Below are 23,411 nucleotides of genomic sequence, written 5' to 3' on the forward strand. Positions count from 1 at the left end.
GAATTTAAATCCGAATTTTTTGAAACTATGGATTTTCTTTAATCATATATGTACAATCAAAATCGCGCTGTGTTTGACTTTTGATAAGCATTTCTATGTAAAATAAAATAGGTGCTTCAAAATGGTGTCCCGTAACGTTTTGTTTAACGCAAAAAGTAATTGAATGAAAAAGCACTTATCACATCATGTTTCAACTAATCTTTATCGACGATAACAAATCTATTATTTTGATGACCAAATGCAAGTAAATATGTATTTACTATAAGTAGGGGCATTAGGGGCATAATGAGCACCCTAACTTGTTGGCTGACTTAAGCACCCAAAATGACAGAATTTTTAAAGTGTCATCATTGCAAAACATACATTCACTATCGATAATTAAAGGCATATTGTTAACAAATTGAAAAATAATTGATATGATGACGAAAATTGCAATTTAAACTTATGCTTCAAAAACTAAAAATCGGTCAGTGTGTGGGGCACAATGAGCACCCCCTGGGGCATAATGAGCACCCTTATAAACACATGCTTGAAGGGTGTATATAAAAACAACAACCACACACACATGCACACATACTCACACACATGCATATACACATGCATAAACACATACATACACATATACACACCCATACATACACAAATATAAAACGTGTCAAAACGCCGATAAAACTATTGACCGCAAGCCGCTTAAAGGCAATTAAGCTGCGGAGGTTGCCTCTGGAGCACACAAGGAAAGTTTGGGATGGCGCTTAAACTATCTGTGTTTTAGTGTTGAAAACATATGCTTTTCCGATTCCCTCTACCAGCTGGTATACGAGAGTTCTGATTTCACGGGTAGTAATACCGTAGCAGCGAACCTCCATTTACAAAATATGGACCACCAGCTCTTGTTCTGCAGCGGGAGCGAAAACAGTTTTGAAGGAATCAATTTGGTCCACCTCCTGCCCCGAGAATACCCTTTCGTATGGCCTCACATACCGAGCTAACGTCTGCCGCAGAATGCTGTGGTACTTGGCGGCTTGTTTTGTGAGTATTCCGTCTCGCCTTAGAGTGGTCAAGGCCTCTTGCAAGGGCTTTTTTGACCAATTATGTCTTCCGGATTCTCTTGGCATGTTCATACCATTACTGTAAACAAGCATTGACGCGATAAACAAAGAAACTGACAGGTTAGTTAATGTGACATAGTGCTCGTTTCACCCCACCTAAGGGTGCCCATTTCGCCCCCAGTCAAGTAGTTAAAGTAAAAATGCGTTTTTACACTAATTATAGTATAAAATCAAAACTTCAATGAAGGTGAAATTTAAGATACAATGTATACATCATGTTGCAGTGTGCACTTGATAGTTCAAGATATTTAAATGATCGTAAAAGCTTATTTTGTAGTGCACCAAAATTATAATTTTTTCAGCGTCTGAGAACCAAATTGAGTTTTTTAATATAACTCCGTGTTTTAAAAGTAGAGATCACTCATTTTTTGATAAATAGATACTGTAGTACCTACAGCAGTGTTTAGCAAGCCATATGATGTTACAAAATGCGTACTTTCGTAGAAAAGGGGGGTGCCCATTTCGCCCCGTGTGCTCATTATGCCCCTAATCCCCCTATGTATAAATATGATTACAATATAATAATATATTGTAAAATTAAGGAATGTGCGGTAAAGACGGGCACCTCAAGATTAAATTTCAATATCTACACAAGTATCTCTATTTGATATAGCCATACTACTACTAAATTTTGTTCAAAACTTATACTTTAACATCAAAAACATTACCTAGTAATCATATTTTTTAAACATTGTACAGAAAAACGGACACATTATATGAAAGGTGGACACCGCAAAAAAAAGGTGTGATGCCTGATGAGTAATACCTAACAAGGTATGATACCAGTCGTCGTATGTTCGAATCTGACTGGATGGTGCTGCCAAAGTCAGTAGGATCGTTGTACAAGCCCCGTAGAGTGATTTATCTATTTTGGGCAGACGTTGCGTGTACGTTATTTTGGACATTTACGGCAAAATCAAATAGAAAATAAAGTACGCGTAAAGCCTATCCAAAATAGACAAATCAACCTAATTGTTTTGTACTCTAATAACTAGCTGCAGAGTCTCTCGACAAAGAGTGGCTCCAGGCAAAGGTGAACATGTGCATTCCATAACCTCTGTTTACTAACTTCTACCCCTACGTCCACGTGTTGCCGGCTGGGGTACGCAATCTCGGTTGCTGTAGGCTAACAGTGAAGCGGACAGAGTGGCTTCCTCCCACCTTAAGATGGCAGCCACGTCAGTAAGATAGGGACCTGAGGCAACAACCGTACCCGAAAACAAAAAAAAAGTTAATGAAAAAGAAAGAAAGTCTCTCGATAAAGAAGAAGGGTTAAGTCTTAAAGACATTTATACCTAACGCCGATTTCGACTTACTTGAATACTTTATCATTAAAATACTTGAATAGTCTAAAAACTTGGAATTCCGTTTCTGAAAGTTGTTTAGTCAGCTTTTTTAGCAATTATAGTGGCTTCGCTGAGCACACTAGCAAGAAAGCCTAGCCCAGAGAACATTTTTTAGCTTGCAAGATGCATAGTAAGTGTCGTACTTCGAACGGCATCATGACCTCTCCAATTAAGGTTCCACAATGCGCATCGGATGAACTGCCTTTGTACACGTTCGAGTCTGTTGACGTGAACAGCATTATATGGTGCCCAAACTTGTACTCCTTACTCGAGAACACTGCGTACGAGCGAGCTATACGGAAACAGTAGTGAGACTTCACAATTTGGGTCTAATCCGAAGCAGTCACTGAAGATAAATTGATCTACCGAAAAACATTTTATATAAGAAACATCTCACTAACCATAACCATTGCTTTCCTTTTTGATGTCATCGCTACATAAGAATATTCATATTATCTCGACTTAATAAAATGCTACTTTATTTTGAGATTCGTTACACATAACTTTATAAGGAATGGATCGCTTACTGCGATATTCACTGACAAAAAACTTTGGTATATCTGCTTAAATCGCAATTCATTAGTATGGCGCATGAACTTTAAACTTCTCTTATGACTACAAGTTCTTTTACACGAACCTAAAATCACTCACTGCAAATGCACAAATCTATCATCATCACAGATGACACGCACACAGTAGTAGTTTGGCTATTCGATCACAACTACAACTTACTAGAAAATGTTCTACTACTCAAGTAGTAAACTGTTCGATTCTTGTTCATCTTTGGTATTTAATAGTCGATTCCGCTGTTCATCAATTTCTCCGATCAATTTTGATTTATCACCGCTTGGTGGAGTCTCGGTAGTTCTACTACGATCGTCCGACAGAACCACATCCGCTAGTGACAGTTTCTTTGGTAGTGGTTGAGAGTGACCAACAATACCGTACGGCCGCAAGTGATAAACCAAATAATCCAGTACGTACATCTGATTGGGAGACACATAGTGGAAAGATATTGCATTGTCTGAGCAACAGTCCAGACCCTGTACAGACGAAATAAAATTTTAGCACAGAAAATATTTACAAAAAATTTCAGAAGCTTTAACTTACCTCATCCGTTTTATAGTAAATGTACTTCCAGTACCAGAAATCTTTATCTACATGGTTAGGAATGAGATGATGTTCAGGAACAAATGGGAAAAATCGCCCCCTGCCTAGAGAGTCTCGCGAGTCGCCTGCCAAGACTTTAACTGCTTCCATACATTTGCCTGTTGATTAAAATAGGAATTATGTTACTACTACCGTACCAGTTAACCGGGAATAAACAACGATAATAACCCATCTCCACATCCTCGGCACCATCGTTATCCTGCCGGCAATTTTTGTTAGGAATGGCTTCTTCAACAAAACGTTTCACTGCGGCTTTACTGAGCACATAGCCGGCGCCACCAGACATGTAACCTTGCTTCACGAATGGCTTGAATTTGCAACCAAAGTAAATCGGATAACTCGATGAGTACGGGTACAGCATGTACCGTAGATTTTCCACAATCACATACCTATTGTTTGAAGCAGAATTGTTAAATTTTAACAGCAGTCACGTCACAATCAAACTTACGTATCATCGTCGGCCTTTATAAACCAATCCGCGTCATCTAAGTGATGCTGATAGATATACTTAAATGCCTCCTTGGTTTTGGCCCACAGATTGCTTCGGCCTTCTTTGACAGGCAATGCTATGGAGTTTAGCAAAGGGTCTGGAACGAAAATGAAATTTAATAAATGTATTTCGCAGGAATTTATTTTCTGTACCTTCTTTTGAACTCATAAATAGTAACTTATTGCATCTCGAACCCCACGTTCGCTTCACATGCAGTGCTTTCTTTTTGTGATTGCCCGGATTTGTCATTATCCAGCACAACACCCGAACCTCTTGCTGCAACTGATGCGCAAGAGACGAATTTTCATGCGCGTGAGCTTCTTCATGCTTTCCATGGAATCCAACGTCCTTCTCTGGCCCAGCGGCATCTCTTAGCTCGTTTCCAGTATGTGGATCAGCCACTACCGGTGGAGATTCTCTCGAATGATAGTACTCTGGGAGCCACGGTGTACGACTAGTGCTAAATGTGATAAAGGTAGCGAACATAAATCCCAGCACGGTTCCGAAGATGAGGGTGAGCAACGTTCGTGGATGACCATGATTGCGGATACCTAGAAGAGATGACATTTTACAAATAACCAATAACAAATAAATGAATACCTAGATGTAAAGTGTTGTTTTGATGATTACACAACAGTCATAATAATTAAAAACTCATTTCCTAACTGCAAACGTAATGCAAAAATAGCTGCTTTTTTGTTATTAGCGGTTGCTAATGTATAAATAAACTTGTAGTCTACATATCAATAAAATTTGTCCACAGATAGCATAAAAACAAAGCTTTGGGTCATGACTGTCTTTAAGAGTTGACCCGTCTTTGTCGACAGACTACGCAGCTGGTTATTAGAGTACAGAACAATTACGGTGTTAGTGCAACGATCTTATTCTGACTCTAGCAGCACCATCCAGCCGAAAATCGAACCGGGCACAAACAACATGCGGATTGTTAAAACTATGAAACAGTTTAAAATGTTTTCTGGTTCTTCTATTTTACAAATTTTTTGCTATAAATGCTTGATTCCTTCTGTACCAAGCGCCTCCGCCGTTATTGAACTGATGGACACGGTCACTTAACGTCCCTCACAAGTGACCCGTTCTACTAAGTATAACCTACGGTTACTTGCGCTATTACATTTTTTACCATGAATGTGATATATCTTGGGATTCTGGCAATAAAGAAAGTTACTGTTTCCAGCCAAGTTGAACCGCAGACCAAGATCTTTCAATCGATGGACAAAGTGTCATAAGTTTTTCACCAAGGGGCGTTAGTATTCGAGTGAATTCTGTTCTGTTTTAACATGCCTATGAATCAAAGTTGGCGCGAATAACGAGACGATATGAACAATTCCTGGGCCAACGACGCGATCCTATTAAAAGAAAGGACTACGAATACCTCCTTTAATGCGGCTGCTGTGGATCTTTGTACAAATTTCATGTAAAGATACCCAGTTATTATTATTCGTATTCGGTTTTCGTATTTATTACTAACCAAAACACAGCTGGAACTTATTAACGAGCAACATTCGGTAACCGACTGACAAAATGTAAAGTAGCACAAAAAATATTTTAATTGATGGTTTTAAATTTTAAATTTTTTATTCTTATTATCATGCCAGTGTAACAAAAATACACCAGTAATCTTGTTAAATTTATTACTAGGTAGGGGGATTAGGGGCATAATGAGCACACGGGGCGAAATGGGCACCCCCCTTTTCTACGAAAGTACGCATTTTGTAACATCATATGGCTTGCTAAACACTGCTGTAGGTACTACAGTATCTATTTATCAAAAAATGAGTGATCTCTACTTTTAAAACACGGAGTTATATTAAAAAACTCAATTTGGTTCTCAGACGCTGAAAAAATTATAATTTTGGTGCACTACAAAATAAGCTTTTACGATCATTTAAATATCTTGAACTATCAAGTGCACACTGCAACATGATGTATACATTGTATCTTAAATTTCACCTTCATTGAAGTTTTGATTTTATACTATAATTAGTGTAAAAACGCATTTTTACTTTAACTACTTGACTGGGGGCGAAATGGGCACCCTTAGGTGGGGTGAAACGAGCACTATGTCACATTAACTAACCTGTCAGTTTCTTTGTTTATCGCGTCAATGCTTGTTTACAGTAATGGTATGAACATGCCAAGAGAATCCGGAAGACATAATTGGTCAAAAAAGCCCTTGCAAGAGGCCTTGACCACTCTAAGGCGAGACGGAATACTCACAAAACAAGCCGCCAAGTACCACAGCATTCTGCGGCAGACGTTAGCTCGGTATGTGAGGCCATACGAAAGGGTATTCTCGGGGCAGGAGGTGGACCAAATTGATTCCTTCAAAACTGTTTTCGCTCCCGCTGCAGAACAAGAGCTGGTGGTCCATATTTTGTAAATGGAGGTTCGCTGCTACGGTATTACTACCCGTGAAATCAGAACTCTCGTATACCAGCTGGTAGAGGGAATCGGAAAAGCATATGTTTTCAACACTAAAACACAGATAGTTTAAGCGCCATCCCAAACTTTCCTTGTGTGCTCCAGAGGCAACCTCCGCAGCTTAATTGCCTTTAAGCGGCTTGCGGTCAATAGTTTTATCGGCGTTTTGACACGTTTTATATTTGTGTATGTATGGGTGTGTATATGTGTATGTATGTGTTTATGCATGTGTATATGCATGTGTGTGAGTATGTGTGCATGTGTGTGTGGTTGTTGTTTTTATATACACCCTTCAAGCATGTGTTTATAAGGGTGCTCATTATGCCCCAGGGGGTGCTCATTGTGCCCCACACACTGACCGATTTTTAGTTTTTGAAGCATAAGTTTAAATTGCAATTTTCGTCATCATATCAATTATTTTTCAATTTGTTAACAATATGCCTTTAATTATCGATAGTGAATGTATGTTTTGCAATGACGACACTTTAAAAATTCTGTCATTTTGGGTGCTTAAGTCAGCCAACAAGTTAGGGTGCTCATTATGCCCCTAATGCCCCTATCTATCAACAAATATCTCAAACAAGTTTTCCAGTGTTTGCGCGAATCGCTGGTCACTATAACTGGGTGAGTGAAACACAACACTATAGTTACCAATTTTCATGCCACTTTACACTGGTATGCCCCAGAACCAGTTTTCCTCGATTGCTTTCTTGCGACAACCACTGAATTGAATTGATTCTTTGACATATATAGTAATACTGCTGGTACGCCTAGAATGTGATAAGCAGGTAACGTTGTATACTGATAAAACTGGCATAATTGGACGTTTTTCACCATTTTACATAATACTAGGTACTTTGTAGATAACCCAGCCGTATTTAAGGGAATATCACCGTGGTTGGACTACGTCTAAGAAATTTGTAGGTATATTTCTGGAAAATTTCGGAACTGATTGTCTGAAAAGCAATAAAGTTACAGGGATTTGCGCATTTAGCGAACCTTCCACCCGAGCAAGGTTTGACAACAAAAGTATATCAAAATTATTACATATTCTGCTGTTGATATCAGCTAGAAAACATGTTTTGTTACAAACTTAAAATGTCGCTTAGGATGTATCAAACTTTGCAATCATTTTGTTTTCATTTTTATTGAAAGAAAATGCGTTGACACATTCTATTTATGATGTAAATAAACCGTCAATATTTAAATTAATCTATTTTCACATAAATTTTTTTCTAGTAAAATGGTTGGTTCAAATTATATGATGATAGCAAAATGATGATGATATGATAGTAAAATGACTACTAATTCTGCTTTCCTAATAATATTGTGTAACAGCAAGATTAGTATTCCGTTTGATATTTTTGATAACAAAAGTAGTATTCAATTGAATTTCATGGCGTGGAATTTTTGCAATCAATTTTGATATTTTAAGCGCTAAGTCGAAAATGAAATCACAGCGAGTATTCAAAATCCGTTATATCAAGATATCAAATTTTGTTTTCAATTTGCTCTAAAATTTTGCTCGGGCAATTAGCTTCGAGGTATGATGCTCGGCTAGGCGGTGCTGCTAGATAGAGTCAGTAGGATTGTTGCACTAGCCCAGTAACTGTCCTATACTCTAACAGCTGGCCACGACGGCCGGTCTGTCGATAAAGAAAGGTCAAATCTCAGAAAGACGTTTAAGCCCAAGGCTTTGCTTTGCATTTACATAAAGACAAAATACCTTGTTAAAGTCGGGCCATATTGTATGGAATGAGCCGCCGCTGAAAATCGAAGAAATATGAAATGCCATTCTATACTGACCATTACTAATGCTTGTCTTGACTGCAATCTTCTTTTCGCGAATAGGGAAATCTGCTTAGCACCTGAAGATACGGTACTATCAGACACCTGAGAAGACAACTCAGCGTGTGGGGCTGGGTATCCCGACCCCCCAAATGGGGCGTGAGGATCTGACTTACTTACTTATGTGTCCATATCCGCCGGTCCGGCAGAACAAAGGGATGAAATCAGAGATCTCCACTGCTGACGGTTACCCGCCATGGCTTTCACCTGTCGCCAGAACAGGTTCTCGTCTACAGCCTGGATGTCGTTGGCTAAGCTCCGTCGCCATGAGCCTCTGGGTCTGCCTCTTCTACGCTGTCCTTGTGGATTCCAGTCGAGTGCTGCTCTGCAAACCTCGTTCGCTCCTTTCCTCAAGGTGTGTCCGATCCACTTCCACCTACGTTCACGAATTTCTGTGGCTATCGGCCGTTGATGACACCGACGATGGAGTTCCTCATTGGATATCCAATTATCAGGCCACCAGGCACGAATAATGTATCGCAGGCACCGGTTAATGAATATCTGCAGTTTTTGCGTTGTCTCTGCTGAGACGCACCACGTTTCGCAGGCATACAGCAGTACGGATTTAACGTTTGAATTAAAGATTCGGGTTTTCGTACGTAGAGGGATCTGGTTTGAGCGCCAAATGTTTCGCAGACCTGCAAAGGCACCCCTGGCCTTCCTGATCCGTGTGGCTATATCAGTCTTGGTACCACCATCGGGCGTTGTTTGGTTACCAAGATATTGAAAGGCGTCTACCTGCTCAACTTGTTGTCCCGCTACTGTGAAGTTGGTGGAATTGTCAGTGTTCACTACCATAGACTTAGTTTTCGCTACATTGACTGTGAGACCTCCTGCCTGGGAGCTCTCGGAGAGGTCATCTAACTTGCTCTGCATATCGTTTCGGCGTTGTGCGAGCAAGACAATGTCGTCGGCTAGGTCGAGGTCATTGAGCTGCTCCATCGTTAGAGGATTCTAAGACAAAAGCGGTGATAAAATGCAGCCCTGTCTCACGCCAGCAGTAACCCTTATGGGGTCGGACAAGACGCCGTCGTGTAAAACCTTGCACGAGAACGCCTCGTACTGAGCCTCGATGAGATGGACTAGCTTATCTGGAACTCCTCTACGCCTAAGTGCGCCCCAGATGTTTTCGTGATTGAATCGTTCGAACGCCTTTTCGAAGTCAACGAACACCAGCAGAAGAGAGTCCTGGAATTCGTTGATCTGCTCCAATATAATGCGGAGCGTTGCGATATGGTCTACACATGATCGGCCAGCTTGCTGCCGCCGGAGAGTAGTGTCGATCTTCTCCTGGATCCGGATGAGGATTACCTTACAGAGTACTTTGAGAGTAATACAGAGCAACGTGATGCCACGCCAGTTACCGCATTCCGTTAGGTCTCCTTTCTTAGGGACTTTGACCAATATGCCCTGCATCCAGTCCACCGGAAAAGTTGCGGTTTCCCAAATATTGCTGAAAAGCTGATGCATCATCTGGGCTGACAAAGATGGGTCAGCTTTGAGCATTTCGACTGAAATGCGATCTATCCCTGGCGCTCTGTTGGATTTCATACTCTTGATTGCTGCTACAATTTCATCCAGCGATGGCGCCTCCGAGTTCACGCGATTTATTCGACGAACTGTAGGCGTCATACGCTGCTGGTTTTGTTGGTCTCTGACATTTGAAACCCGGAAGAGTTGTTCAAAATGTTCAGTCCATCGCTTAAGCTGTTCTGTACGGTCAGTCAATAGCTGACCAGCTCTGTCCTTAGCGGCATCTTTGTATTCATCCTGGCACCACTAATGCGGCGAGAAATATCGTACAACAAACGGATATCACCATTGGCGGCGGCGGTTTCTGCTTGTTCGGCTAGGGAGCCAGTCCAGGCTCTCTTGTCCCGCCTACAAGCACGTTTAACAGCCCTCTCCAGTTCGGCGTATCGTTGACGGGCAGCTGTCTTAGCCGATCTGGTCCGCACTCGCTCAATGCTCCTTCTACATTTCCGGCTGATGCAGATGTGGTCGATTTGGTTTTCTGCTCGGCCGTCGCGGGAAACCCACGTGACTTTATGTACTGGTCTATGAGGGAAGAGCGATCCACCAATGACCATGTCGTTATTACCACAGAATTCTGTAAACAGCTCCCCGTTTTCGCTCATCTCTCCAATGCCATGGCGTCCCATGACGCGTTCAAGGCCCGCGTCGTTTGAGCCAATTTTCGCGTTGAAGTCGCCCATGTGAATTTGGGATTTTCTCAACCACGAAGTTCAGCTGGCTGTAAAAGCTCTCTTTGTCCAGCAGGTCGGCAGCATCTGTTGGCGCATAGCACTGGATTGCCGTAAGGTTCTGAATCTGGCAACGATTTTTCGCTCATTTATCGGTTCCCACTTCATCAGGGCTGCATGTGCCCCTGGGCTCAGTAGGAATCCAACTCCTCTTTCTCGAGTAGCATTTTCACCTCGTATGCCAGAGTAGAGCAAGTCTTGCCCGGATGATGTCCTGTTTTCTCCAGTACCCGGCCAGCGGACCTCGCTCAGCCCCAGGATTTCAAGCTTCAGGCGGCTAGCTTCCCTTGCAAGTTGAGCCAGCTTACCCTGCTGGGCAAGGGTCAGTATATTCCATGTTCCGATTCGTGTCCGTGTTTTCATGCTAAAGGTCGTTGCCAATAATCCAGATAGATTTCTTCCTTCATTTTCGGTAACTTTTTTATGTTCTGGTACAGTAGGCTGTTAACCTAAGGTCCGGGCGTGAGGATCCCGACCTACTAAAACCCTACTCGAGTCTCCAGCCTCACTCCACCATGGCACCACCTTATCGGTATTACTTTAGGAAGGGGCTATTGTGCTTAACGCACCCTCTTAGATAACTACTGGACTATTGTAGTTAGACTGTTTATTCGCCATTGATCGGCTCTCCAGCGGTTTTGTAACTCAAGTACAATCTGGGTAGCAACCGCATTGACCGCTCCCCAGACATCCGAGCTGGAACACATCCTTTGGACTAAGTTATCCGGAGTAGTGTCCTGTCCGCTCACTGCTACCATGTTGCTTCCCGCGCCCGCGAAACGAGGGCGTATGAAGAAAGCATGCAGTTTCCTCAATATTCACGCAATCGAGACATGCGGGGGACTTCGCATGCCCAAACTTGTGCAGATACTGTCTAAAACAACTATGCCCTGACAGAATCTGCGTCAAGTGGTAGTTGACTTCGCCGTGGCGCCTATTGACCCACCCGGATACTTCCGGGATAAGTCGATGTGTCCACCGGCCTTTTGTGGAATCAGACCATGCCCGCTGCCATATGGTCATCAAGGCCTATCTTGTGGTACTCCGTATGCCTCTAGTTCCACGTTGGTTGAAGCACTCTACGTCCTCGCTAATGATGGTATCATACCTGCTAAGACGCAGATTGCGTCATGTGAAACTGTGCGATACGCACTCGCCACTCTCAAGCACATGAGACGATAGATACTTTCCAGCTTACGTCCATACTTAGGTAGCTTTTGGTACCTAACGCCGTCGACCACACCGGCCCGCCATACCTAAGTATGGACTGGACCCCGTTGGCTAATAGCCTTCGCTTGCTGCCATATACCGCTGAGCTATTAGAGATCATACGAGACAATGCCAAAATAGCTGTGGAAGCCTTCTTGCAGGCATAGTCGACGTGGCTCCCAAACTTGAGCTTGTCGACCATGACTCCCAGGAGTTTTAGGGACCGCGTTGACGAAATAGTGCAGTCCCCGACGCTGATATTTGCTTGCTGCACCGACTTGCGGTTGTTCACCACTATAACCTCCGTTTTATGATGCGCTAGCTCCAGTTACCTGGAGCGCATCCACTATATCCAAAATTTCTCTCCTCTGTACTCGACTCGGTCCTGGGTTACTCTTCGCCAGGTAGTCACGCGTTTCGACACAGGCAAATCGGCTTCAACCTGGTCGAGTCATCTAGCACGTTGGGCTTTTTTATTTTTGGTGTCGGCGGGGTTTTTGAAGAGAAACAGTCCCACCCTAGTCTCACGACTTTTACTAAATTTATGATGGGAATCTCTCCAAATAGTGCCTGCAGCTCGTGGTTCATACGTCTGCGTTTTCCGTTTGTACTCCACCAAAAATAGTCCGTAACAGCTTTCGTTCAAATACGACAAGTGCACGTATGCCTTCCATAAGCAAAGCTAAGTCTCAAGTCTGTAGAGGACTACCGGTTTGAATAGCGTTTTATACGTCGTCAGTTATGTGCAGTGGTGAACTGGCGAATGCTTTTATTGAAGCGTCTTGCGGACGGAAAAATAGGCCCAACTGTGTCCCATAATGTTTCAAACGGAAAGATTCCAAAAGCAGTATTTGTGACCGAAAATTTAGTTATATGTACTTCTTTCGGTCAAACAAATATACTAGAGTTCAAACTACTCATCAAGAATACTGTTCCCTATAGTCCAAAAGACTTGATCCGCGGCTACAATATACTAAAACAATAATGTTAGAGAAACAAACACAATATTTTTCGTTGGTGGCAATATAGTTGCCACTGCCTTGTGAAGGGTTAGGGACCAGTTGAATACTACCGTGCGATGGCTGAGATATAAAACATGTAAAATGTATCCACTTTTCGTTACAGGTTCACATTTCATAGTTCCAAAGTGCATCCCTAACAAAGTAACGTATTCGTAGTCTTACGTTCAATACGTTTTTTAGTGTCTATTGCTAGAATACGTAAACTGGTAGACAAAGACTTCCAGAACCCTATTAGGTATAGAAACGAAACATAACAGTTATTACAACCAACGGAATAGCAGCCTTATAGCGCCATAAATACAAAAGACATGGCAATGCTTACTTCAACAGCGTAACAAATAGGAATCGTACAAAATATATTGTTATTAAAAGGAGGCGGGTTACTCATAACTATCCCACTTACCTATTTCAGTTATCTTCATGACTAATTGTATGTCCTAGTTCAATGCTAGTGATGCTTTTATTAACTTGCTAAAATAGTCAAACTATTCACATCGATACATTCACAGCACACTTTTTCGTTCGTTCACTTCACTCTACACTAATCTCAAATTAATTTAACATCTCACTCAATGCAACCTTCAACTGTTTGCTACCTAAATTACGACTCGTTTCGCGACAATTTAGCAGCTTTCAAACCTAAACAATTACTAAAACTGAAAATTCGTTCCAGCTTTAATTGAATCTCGTCTAACCGCCGCGGTTTACGCTTACATGGGTCTGCTTTGCATTTTCATCAGCACCGAGCTGTATTATTTTCCCGGATGTAAACCTCTTTCTCTCCGTTTGGCAAATGCTGTACGAGACACTGATTAGACTGTAAATGTTTTTTTTTCTCGTACTCATCAAAATTCACTTTTCGCGGTTTACGTATAGCTTTTGTTTGAAAAACCATTCATTGTCAGAATGTATGTCGTTCTATCGCCGGTGATAGCGGGCGTGTGTGATGATACGTTACGGTTCGTTGGATACTGGCATTCTTTAACGCCACTGCGGTCTAGCGACTACCTATGGTGCAGATATTGAGTATGTCATTTACTACCGGTATTGTTATTCTAAATGCATTCGGTATCTTTCTCCAGCAATGCGTCCGAGTTTGTCGGTCAGCAGAGGACGTTTTAAAAAAGAAAGAGAGCTGAGTATGGCGCGTCGCTGGTAACTTTTCGGTTTGCTGCTTATCCACTAATGAGTATTTTTGTGATTGCGAGATCACGCCTGCAAGAAAGGAACATAAAATAAATTAGTTTTAAGAGTGGCACTCGACAACTTAGCAACCTATATGAAAAATTTAAAATACAACGCTACAATGTTACCCTGAACCAGATTATTATTTTTCTAAATGTCGTTTGTATAAATTGTGAATGTGCTTTTAGATAACGAACTGCTTATACATACAAGCATTGCAAAATAAAACATCCTTTCTCGTAAAGAAACAAACATAGAAATTACCATCTAAATGAGTATTTTGTGTAAGAACATACATTTCCCTTTTGGTTCGATAGGCACACTAATGCAAACAGCAAAACTTGCTAATCCAAAAGTTATCAAACAAATACCATAAGAATTTTTTGTCAAACAAGAAACAACTTTAATACTGCCTCAACTTAATATTTTACAGGATTTTTAAGATACGGAAGAAAAATCAACTTCCTCAACAATAATATCACACCAATCCCTCCTTCTTGGAAAGAAATTTAGTGCTCAACCCCACATTTACATTTTCGAAGCGTACATCCGCTATGCGTAATCATTTATCTGAAAAGTTAGTATGTATTCATAAAAACACATAAAAAGCAATTAGGCGTTCAGATCATTTATTTATTGGTAGTAAATATAAGCCAAAAATAATGTTCTAGGCGGCCATATCATTTATTAGGCTTGTACACATAATCCTTTGTATTTGTTACCGTAGAAATGGTTAATAGCAGTAACAATATTTCGGACTTGATGTTCAAGACACTTATAATAGATGTAAAAATGTTACATTAAGATATTTGTATAGATTATAGAACTTATTGATGACCGCTTAATACATATAGGTGTTTCTATATGACCTAGTAATTTGAAACATAAACACAACTTAGAATATAGACAGACAAGAAACAAAAAAACAATGCGGTCAATTGCCAATTTATCAATTGAATAATTCTGAATAGACAAATAAATATATACTCACACGAATCTCTGCCGATGCAATAAGTTGGAAATGAATTTACCGACTTTTGAACCGTTTGTGACCGGAAGTCATTAAGCCCTACGCAATCTACACCGAGTAATCTTCATTATTTATGGCGAAAAAACTAAGCCGCTTTTTGATGATTCCATACACGATATTCTTTTTACTGATTGGTAGAAAACTAATGCACAAGGTACCTTTTTCTCTGGCAATGTAAACTCAGATCACAATCAGTTTTGCGTTAGAACTGCTGATACAAAAGCACAGCGAGAATCAGCGACAAAATTATCAAACTTACAATCATCATCACCGTCAGTAATAATTGGATTGAACAAGCCATAAAGTCATTAAAATTTGACATTGACAGTTCGGTTCGACAAAAGTCGCTTTCCAAAGAGCCTACATTTATAAAGGTATCTCATTACTCATTCAACTTATGGAATGAGGCATGAGCAGCAGAGCTGTCATAAATAAAGATATTTCTCGGGTACTTTTTCATTTCGACGTATCTGCAAATGAGAGATTCTCTTCGTGTCTTTTATCTCTTCCGCTGTTTACGGCGATACTCATGCATTTTGATACATCAGCTTTGCATGGTTGCTCGGTTGCCGGAGTCACTATCTAGTGTTAGAAAATTTTCTTTTCAATGCATTAGTATCGCCGTAAGAAGCGGAAGATACGTCGATACGATACGTCGAACTGAAAAAGTACCCGAGACTTAAATTTAGGACTCATCAATTATTTCAGTTGCTGTGATTTCTGGCTCTACTAATGTTCCTGAATTTTAAGCTGCGAACCATTTCGCGAAATTTTTAACTTTTAGTTAAAATTCGACAGTTCGATGGTTATTTCTCCTCGAGTGATTAAAATCAGTTCAGAATACTCAATGAGAGCATATATAAGGTGAGGATGAAGATATGTTTCTATAACAGCGAATTTATTTGTTCAGTCCAGGTTGGAATTGGATGAATTTTTGGTGTTCATTTGCTCCACGGGGTAAATCACTTCCTGCATAAATATTCAATATGTGACAAATATTGATAAATATATTTACTATTTTAAATGTGTCCACCTCATCATAACAACTCTTGCCACATACTGTTATATAATTATGGGACTTGACAGCTCATAAAGGTATTGAAAAGGGTGGAAACTTTCGTCAAATATTCATCAATACCGGTAAATATATTTAGCACCCGGGTAAAACTATGTAAATACCCATAAATATATTTAATTGAGCTTGCTGATGTTTGCCGCACGCACACATCGCCGCGCGATTTGTTGTTGCTGTTGTTAGAATTTACAATAATTTTACACGTTTGTTTTTGTTTTCCCTTAGTCATACCCGGACGTTTGAGTGAAAAACGATAAGTTTTTGTAGCCTTTTGCACTGGGCTTAGCAAGCTCTATAAATTTGATGTAGTTCGCCCCGTGGCGTAAGGTACTCTGAAACAAAAACCATGGTATTTCGCACAATTTTGCAGAAAACGCATGCTTTTTGTAAGTAACATGAAAAAGCTATTCAAATTTACCATGATTCTTGTACAAGTAATATGTTCTCAGATAATTTTACCACCTTTCATGGTCATGTCTAGTAATTTTGACTACGATTCTGTTATTTTTGTTATGTATCGGGGTAACGCCGAAAGTAACGCTTAGTAATTTTGACCAGAACACTGCTTAAGCTAAACAGAAATCTTTTCTGCAAAAATTCACTGCCCAGGTAACCAATAAGCATTAGTATAAGCAGTAAATCAACCGTTTATTAGCATCCCTGGCGTTTTATACAGCAGGTTGCTGTTTATCAGCCTTTTGACTGCACAACTGTTGTAAATTGGCATCCACAATTCTATTTAAATTCTTCTTGTCGGTAACTAGCTGCAAATAAGCATTGCCAGCACTATATGAGGGCTAGCAGTAAAGTAGCCGCATATTTTGCCAAAATAGCATTTAAGTAGCATTTAAGGCAACTTAAATGCTTATTGGCTTGCATTTAAATTGCATTAGAAATGCTTATTGGTTACCTGGGTGGTGTGTCCTCTTAATTTTACCCTCTAATATGGTAACAATTACCATGATTCTTGTTTCAGTGTAAATGTCAGCAGTCTCTATTACCACATTTTATATGATAGAGCTTTAGTTTTTAGATTTTTATTCGTTATAAGCTTAACCTGAGTGAAAAAACAAACGATTTGACAGTCGTTCGATTGGAACTATGGCGAACCTATCGACCTTTTCGCGTGCGTAATGGCGGCTAGTGGGAACAACTTTCGGAAAACGTTAGCATGCCTTTGGCAACTTTATTCACGTCAAGTTGATATTTCCAGCCTTGATTGTTGTTGTAGAACTTTCAAGCGTACGTGAGCGGAGTTCCCAAAAGCAAATAAACATTGTCGAAAAGTATACCCACTAGCCGCCATTAGGCGCGCGAAAAGGTGGATAGGTTGGATCTAGGCAAAAACAAAAACGCTATAAGAACATCGCACACTTTCGTACCCAGTCGCACTTTCAAACTGCGGTGTTCAGTAAGGTGCAAAGAGCAGAATGTTTATTCCAAGTTTATTAAATATATGTACTGCCTGAATTCGTTAATTGGGCCACGACTGCACTCTAGCTGATTCGCTAATTGGGCCGACTGACAGTTGTTAGAAATTTCTAAACTCGAAAATTCCATACAATTTTGACATTCAAGTTGTCACATAGCCCAATTAGCGAACACCCAATTAACGAACCGCCCAATTAGCGAACACCCAATTAACGAACCGCCCAATTAACGAACCACCAATTAACGAAACTTTGCTGTATTTGAAAATGACAAAATTTTACCCAAAATTATTTAGGAAAATTACCAAATGTTTCACAGCCCTACTTATCAATGTATTATAATTTTTCGGTCTAATTGACCAATCCCTGCTTGTTGATCTGTCAAATCAACCATTCCTCATGATTTTTATGCTTCGGTTCAACATCGCTTTGACTCTCAACATTTACAACTAGCGCGAGACTTTCTTTGCAGGTTCCATGTTGTGAAATTGCATCAAAAGTTATAGTTTTCCAGTGTCATTGGCTATAAAAGTGTTTAAAAACGTCGTCAAAACGAAATTTGCCGTCCTGTAAGTTTGATAGTTTAGTTTTTGTTAAAAAGCTAACCGAGATAAATGGTAGAATATAGTGGTTAGTTTCTATCTAAACTTCAAGCGTTTGTCGTCGGCGTCGTGTTCGTGTTTTTTCTCGACACTAAAAATTTGCATGGAGAAGTGTCTACTGTGACGAATAAAAGTCTGCCTGTGGATTTATTTTAAAGTTAAAAAGAGGCAACATAAGTTTTCATTGTCAAAAATGTCACTTCGCCAGTACAGAAAACCGACTCACAGCGGATTAAACGGAACAACGTCTACGCTTCCGACCGAAGGTAAGCTGAACTTTTGCTTTAACTCTTCCATTTAATTGCTCTTGAAGCTCTCGAATCGTAGCTAGTCGTTTTATGGTTTAGTGCTCCATTACATTTTGTCCGAATGGTTTGTTTGTGTTCGTCCAGCAGCAGCTGTTTCCTTCGGTATTTCGGCATATCTGTGTTATGTTTTGGTTTGGTGATTCGTATTCGTTTTCAGGTTAGAATCATCGCGGTATGAGAATAAACGGAATAAGCAGAATAAACGCGAAGTACTGGTGCGTTTAGTAACGTTCGTTTTTGCCTCGTTTTGATAGGGTTTGAAGTAATGCAACTAAATTGAATTTAGACCAACCTCGAGTTTTTTAGTCTTGACTTTGAAATGCGGTCAAACATATTTATTTATATTTTTTGAAACGGTGGTTCTACAATTGATGAAGGAACGGCAGGGGAAAGTAATGATTTTTGTTTTTAGAAAATGGCGGGAAAGAGTGGGGTAATAGGTAGCTACGCTTAACAAGTTGTCGTGACTCCTACCTTTTGTCCAATGCTGGAAGGTGCATGGGTCGAACCAAGCAATAATCAGAGATTATAACCGGATGCAAACCTACAACACCCGCCAGGACGTGTGGCTGGTACTTGTACGTTTGAACCATAGGGGCGCTGGATAAGAGGACGGAGGAAGAGGCACAATTTGTGTGTCTAAAAATAACCCAAAACCAGATACGTCGCTACATTAATAATGGGGGTTGCGTAGTCTCCTTTTGTCCAGTGCCTCTATGGTTCAAAGTTATAAGTACCAGCAAGCCACACGCCCTGGTGGGTGTTGTGGGTTCGAATCCGGATATATTCTCTGATTATATCTTGGTTCGACCCATGCACCTTTCAGCATTAGACAAAAGGTAGGAGTCACAACAATTTGTTAAGCGTAGCTACCTATTATCCCCCCTATCTTTCCACTCTTTCCCCTCCATTTTCCAAAAAATTTTCATTATTTTCCCCTACCGTCCCTTCATCAATTGTAGAACCACCATTTCAAAAAATATTAATAAATTGAATTAATAGATAAAAGTGAAAAAGTATAGAAATTGACCACTTTCTACGTTTTTTCGTTTTAATAATATTAAATTTAGCCTATACAACCATTGATTTCAAATTATTGAAAACCTCAATTACAACTAATTTACTTTAAATCGTCTATTAGATATAAAAGAACCGATGGTCTTATATTTAGCATTTTGTTGACCTAAAAATAAAAAATAAGAAAACTTATCCAATTTAATTCTACTATGTGTAAGTTTGGATAAGTTTTCTTATTTTTTAGGTTTCGTATTCTACTAAGACGCTCCAAAAACTTCAGTCAATTTTGTTGACCCTTTTCTATTTTGGCTAATATGGAACAAGTCAAAATTTTGATTGTTATAGTTCAAATTGCACCACGAATAATACATTTTTTGTATTGATTCATTTCTAGGCACTTTAAAACTAGAACCAGCTCCTGGGAGACTACGAATTCAGACCTTAGCAGATAGTGAAAGCGAAAGTGAAACCACCCCTGCGAAATCACCAACGACTTCCACATTGGTGTCTCCTGTTCCTATTCCAACGGTTGGTGCCGTCTCTGTTCCGTCAGCCGGTGACAATGCTCCCGCTCGACCCCAGAATGGTGCTGCCCCATCTTCGACAGGTTCCACAACTACCCTGACAGTAAAAGAGAAGGAACTTTGCTTGCAGAAAGTGCGTGGTTGGCGGCCAGATGTTGACACAATGGTTGTTCAGGATGCCCTGGTCCAAAACAATTGGAGCGTAGAAAGGGCTTTGGAGCAACTAAAGGATTACAGTGGTACCAAAAAACGCATTCTCGATACTTCCCCTGCGACAATAGCACAAAAAGCTGCTATGTTGAACGTTAGTTCTAAGCCAAATGCACATCCTAGCAAAAAACGGCGGGTTATGGAGGAAAATGCAGGCAGCGATAGCGAGGAAAATTCAGATCGACCTCAAGAATGTGTCTTTGATAGTGACGATGAAAGCGATGCAGATAACTATACGATGTCTCGTGACCGGAAGGGTGTTTTTGAATTTTTGAACAAAGCTACCGTCAATGAATTGTCGGTTGTTAAAACACTGTCCACGAAAAAAATCGAGTTGCTCACTGAAATGCGTCCGTTTAATAATTGGGACCAATTGGTCGACGCTCTGAAATCGCACAAATCTTTGAAGACCGACATTCTCAACCACACACAAGAATATCTCACACGTAGAAACAATCTGGTAACGATTTTGAACAAATGTCGCAAAATGGTTCAAAAACTGGAGGCGGCGATAGCTGTTGGTGGTGGATTAATCGAGCAACCATCGAACATTCCTGAAGGATTTAAACTAGCTGAATATCAGATGGTTGGTCTAAACTGGTTAACCATGATGCATCGTAACGATATGAATGGAATTTTAGCCGATGAAATGGGCTTGGGAAAGACTATTCAGGTAATAGCTTTTCTGGCCCATCTTAAAGAAAATGAGCTCAACCATCAGCCACAGTTGATTGTTGTCCCTTCATCTACCCTCGACAATTGGGATAACGAGCTGCGCAAGTGGTGCCCTGAGCTTATCGTCATGAAATACTACGGCAACCAAGAGGAGCGGCGCTGCATTCGAATCGATTGGGCTAAAAACGGAATATCCGATGTGGATGTTGTACTGACTACCTACCACATGATGGGTGCTTCCGGCGAGGAAAAGAAAATGTGGCGAGTAACCCCTTTCCAGTACGTGATATTTGACGAGGCGCATATGCTGAAAAACATGACAACGCAACGGTACGAAAATCTGTTGCGTATTCGAGCAGAACGCCGTATTTTGCTTACCGGGACTCCGCTGCAGAATAATTTATTGGAGCTTATGTCGCTGCTGTGCTTTGTTATGCCGAAGCTCTTTGGTGGAAAAATAGAAGATATAAAAGCCCTTTTCCAGGGTAAAATTGTAAGTCATTCAAAATAAATCCTTTTCCGTATCCGTATCTCTTTTTTGTTCTGAAATGACTATTGGATTACATTTTTAGAAAAGTGGTGAGGATAAGACTACGTTTGAAAAAAACCAAATTGAGCGCGCGAAACAAATTATGAAACCGTTTATTCTACGACGGTTGAAGAGAGACGTGCTGAGTTTCTTACCTCCCAAGACGGAAAATATTGTAAGTGAAATTTAAAAAATGCAAGGAAAACCGAAGGTTATTTAATGTCTTTGCGTTTATAGATCAAGGCAACTATGTTGGACTCACAGAAGGAAAAATACCATGCGCTTGTCAATGAATACCAGGACGTTACCGGTGTGGTCAAATCGTATTCCGAAGTTAGTGGCATGTCTATAATGATGGATATGCGAAAGCTGGCTAACCATCCACTACTGTTAAGGTACGTATGACAGTACTTTTCTGAAGTTATTCTTTGCAGTGACTAACGTATAGATGCCAGTATGTTCGAATCTCGGGTGGGAGAGGCTGTTAGAGTCAATAGGATCGTATCATATTTAGTCACCTTTGGCTACTTGCTACCAATAATTAAGCTATTCTCTGTGGCAAATAATGAACTTTTTAGTTCCTAATGCTAATTTTTGGGTTGGAAAACACTCAGAATTTGAGTTTGTACACTTTAGGGGCATTTTGAGTAGTTTTCACCAAGTTTTAAATAAATCCAACTTATTTAAGATTGCATTTTGCTAGGGAAACAAACAGAAATGGAATACATATTAGAAACTACAAAACTGAACGGATACCAAGAAAGGACTATCCAACCCATTATGTTCAAAAAAAGAAGGGAAGAATACAAAAAATTACTAACAACACTAACACCAACAACATCAGAACTAAATAGAGCTCTCCGTCGAAACATGAATAAATACAAAATCGACCTGATCTTCAGCCGCAATAACCAGCTGGCTGGTAAACGGCTGAATAATGCGTACCGTCGGTGCCTTGTGCACGTATAGGCATAAAATAGACCCTACAGTGGTTCATAGCCTCTTATTCAGCAACTCCTATTCCTAACGCCTCGTGGTACCAGCCGGGATACGAGCAACTTTGGTGGAGATCGGGTAACCAACCCCGGTGGAAGCCAAGGTCGTATGCTGACAGGAAAGGAGGGCTCTTTCGAGCTTCGTTGGCCCTCCGGCGAAACAGGGGGTTGGTGTAGCAGGCTTTGCAAGCCGTCACCACGAAAAATACTAAAGCATGGAACGAAGAACAAATATATTCTTACTGGAACAATCGGAATAGACCCACGCGACGAAAAAGGACTATGGATTGGAAACTCGGAACGTGGAACTGCCGATCTCTCAACTTCCAAGGGAGCATTCGAGTGCTCTCCGACGTATTGAAGAGCCGCAAGTTCGACGTCGTAGCGCTGCAGGAGGTGTGCTGGAAGAGCTCAACGGTACGTACGTTCAGAGATGGACATACCATCTACCAGAGCTGCGGCAACACACACGAGCTGGGTACAGCTTTCATAGTGATGGGCGAGATGTGGAAACGGGTGATTGGGTGGTGGCCAATCAATCCTCGAATGTGCAGGTTGAGAATCAAGGGCCGATTCTTCAACATAAGCATCATCAACGTGCACAGCCCTCACCTCAGAAGTACCGATGACGACAAGGATGAATTCTACGCGCAGTTGGAGAGTGAATACGACCGCTGCCCAAAACATGATATCAAGATCGTCATCGGGGATTTCAATGCTCAGGTCGGCCAGGAGGAGGAATACAAACCGGTGATTGGAAGGTTCAGTGCACACCAGCGAACCAATGAAATGGGCCTAAGACTTATCGACTTTGCCGCCTCCAAGAATATGGCCGTACGTAGTACCTTTTTCCAGCACAGAATCCACCATAAGTACACCTGGAGGTCACCAAATCAGACAGAATCACAGATCGACCACGTTTTGATCGACA

General features: G+C 40.8%; 2 protein-coding genes across 4 annotated transcripts in view; one reads left to right on the forward strand and one right to left on the reverse strand.

Moving 5' to 3' along the window:
- Nucleotides 1-23,411, forward strand: part of LOC128742190 (SWI/SNF-related matrix-associated actin-dependent regulator of chromatin subfamily A containing DEAD/H box 1 homolog) — a 236,345-nt gene that overhangs the window by 203,051 nt on the left and 9,883 nt on the right. For 2 of the 3 annotated variants that reach the window (XM_053838457.1, XM_053838458.1), the window contains 3 exons: nucleotides 19,942-21,449; nucleotides 21,529-21,660; nucleotides 21,723-21,880. In XM_053838457.1, the coding sequence (XP_053694432.1) occupies nucleotides 19,942-21,449; nucleotides 21,529-21,660; nucleotides 21,723-21,880 (1,798 nt within the window). Of the gene's footprint in view, nucleotides 1-18,066; nucleotides 18,489-19,941; nucleotides 21,450-21,528; nucleotides 21,661-21,722; nucleotides 21,881-23,411 lie in introns of those variants that run through there. The other variant, XM_053838460.1, reaches the window with a different exon arrangement.
- LOC128742191 (glycoprotein-N-acetylgalactosamine 3-beta-galactosyltransferase 1-like) lies at nucleotides 2,934-15,337 on the reverse strand. The gene is made up of 7 exons (XM_053838461.1): nucleotides 15,077-15,337; nucleotides 13,304-14,115; nucleotides 4,268-4,666; nucleotides 4,074-4,212; nucleotides 3,794-4,014; nucleotides 3,566-3,723; nucleotides 2,934-3,498 (listed from the first exon to the last, which is right to left on the reverse strand). Exons 2-7 carry the CDS (start codon nucleotides 13,320-13,322, stop codon nucleotides 3,202-3,204), a joined length of 1,233 nt encoding a protein of 410 aa, XP_053694436.1. The 5' UTR covers nucleotides 13,323-14,115; nucleotides 15,077-15,337; the 3' UTR covers nucleotides 2,934-3,201.

This window comes from Sabethes cyaneus, chromosome 3 (assembly GCF_943734655.1).
Source record: "Sabethes cyaneus chromosome 3, idSabCyanKW18_F2, whole genome shotgun sequence".
Lineage (NCBI taxonomy): Eukaryota > Metazoa > Arthropoda > Insecta > Diptera > Culicidae > Sabethes > Sabethes cyaneus.

Excerpts from the sequence above, each read along its gene's own strand:
- LOC128742191 (XM_053838461.1), bottom strand. Across the intron at positions 4,015-4,073 it reads ATAAAGGCCGACGATGATAC|GTATGTGATTGTGGAAAATC; the intron begins GTAAGTTTGATT and ends TTCAAACAATAG. Across the intron at positions 3,724-3,793 it reads TGCCGAGGATGTGGAGATGG|GCAAATGTATGGAAGCAGTT; the intron begins GTTATTATCGTT and ends TTTAATCAACAG.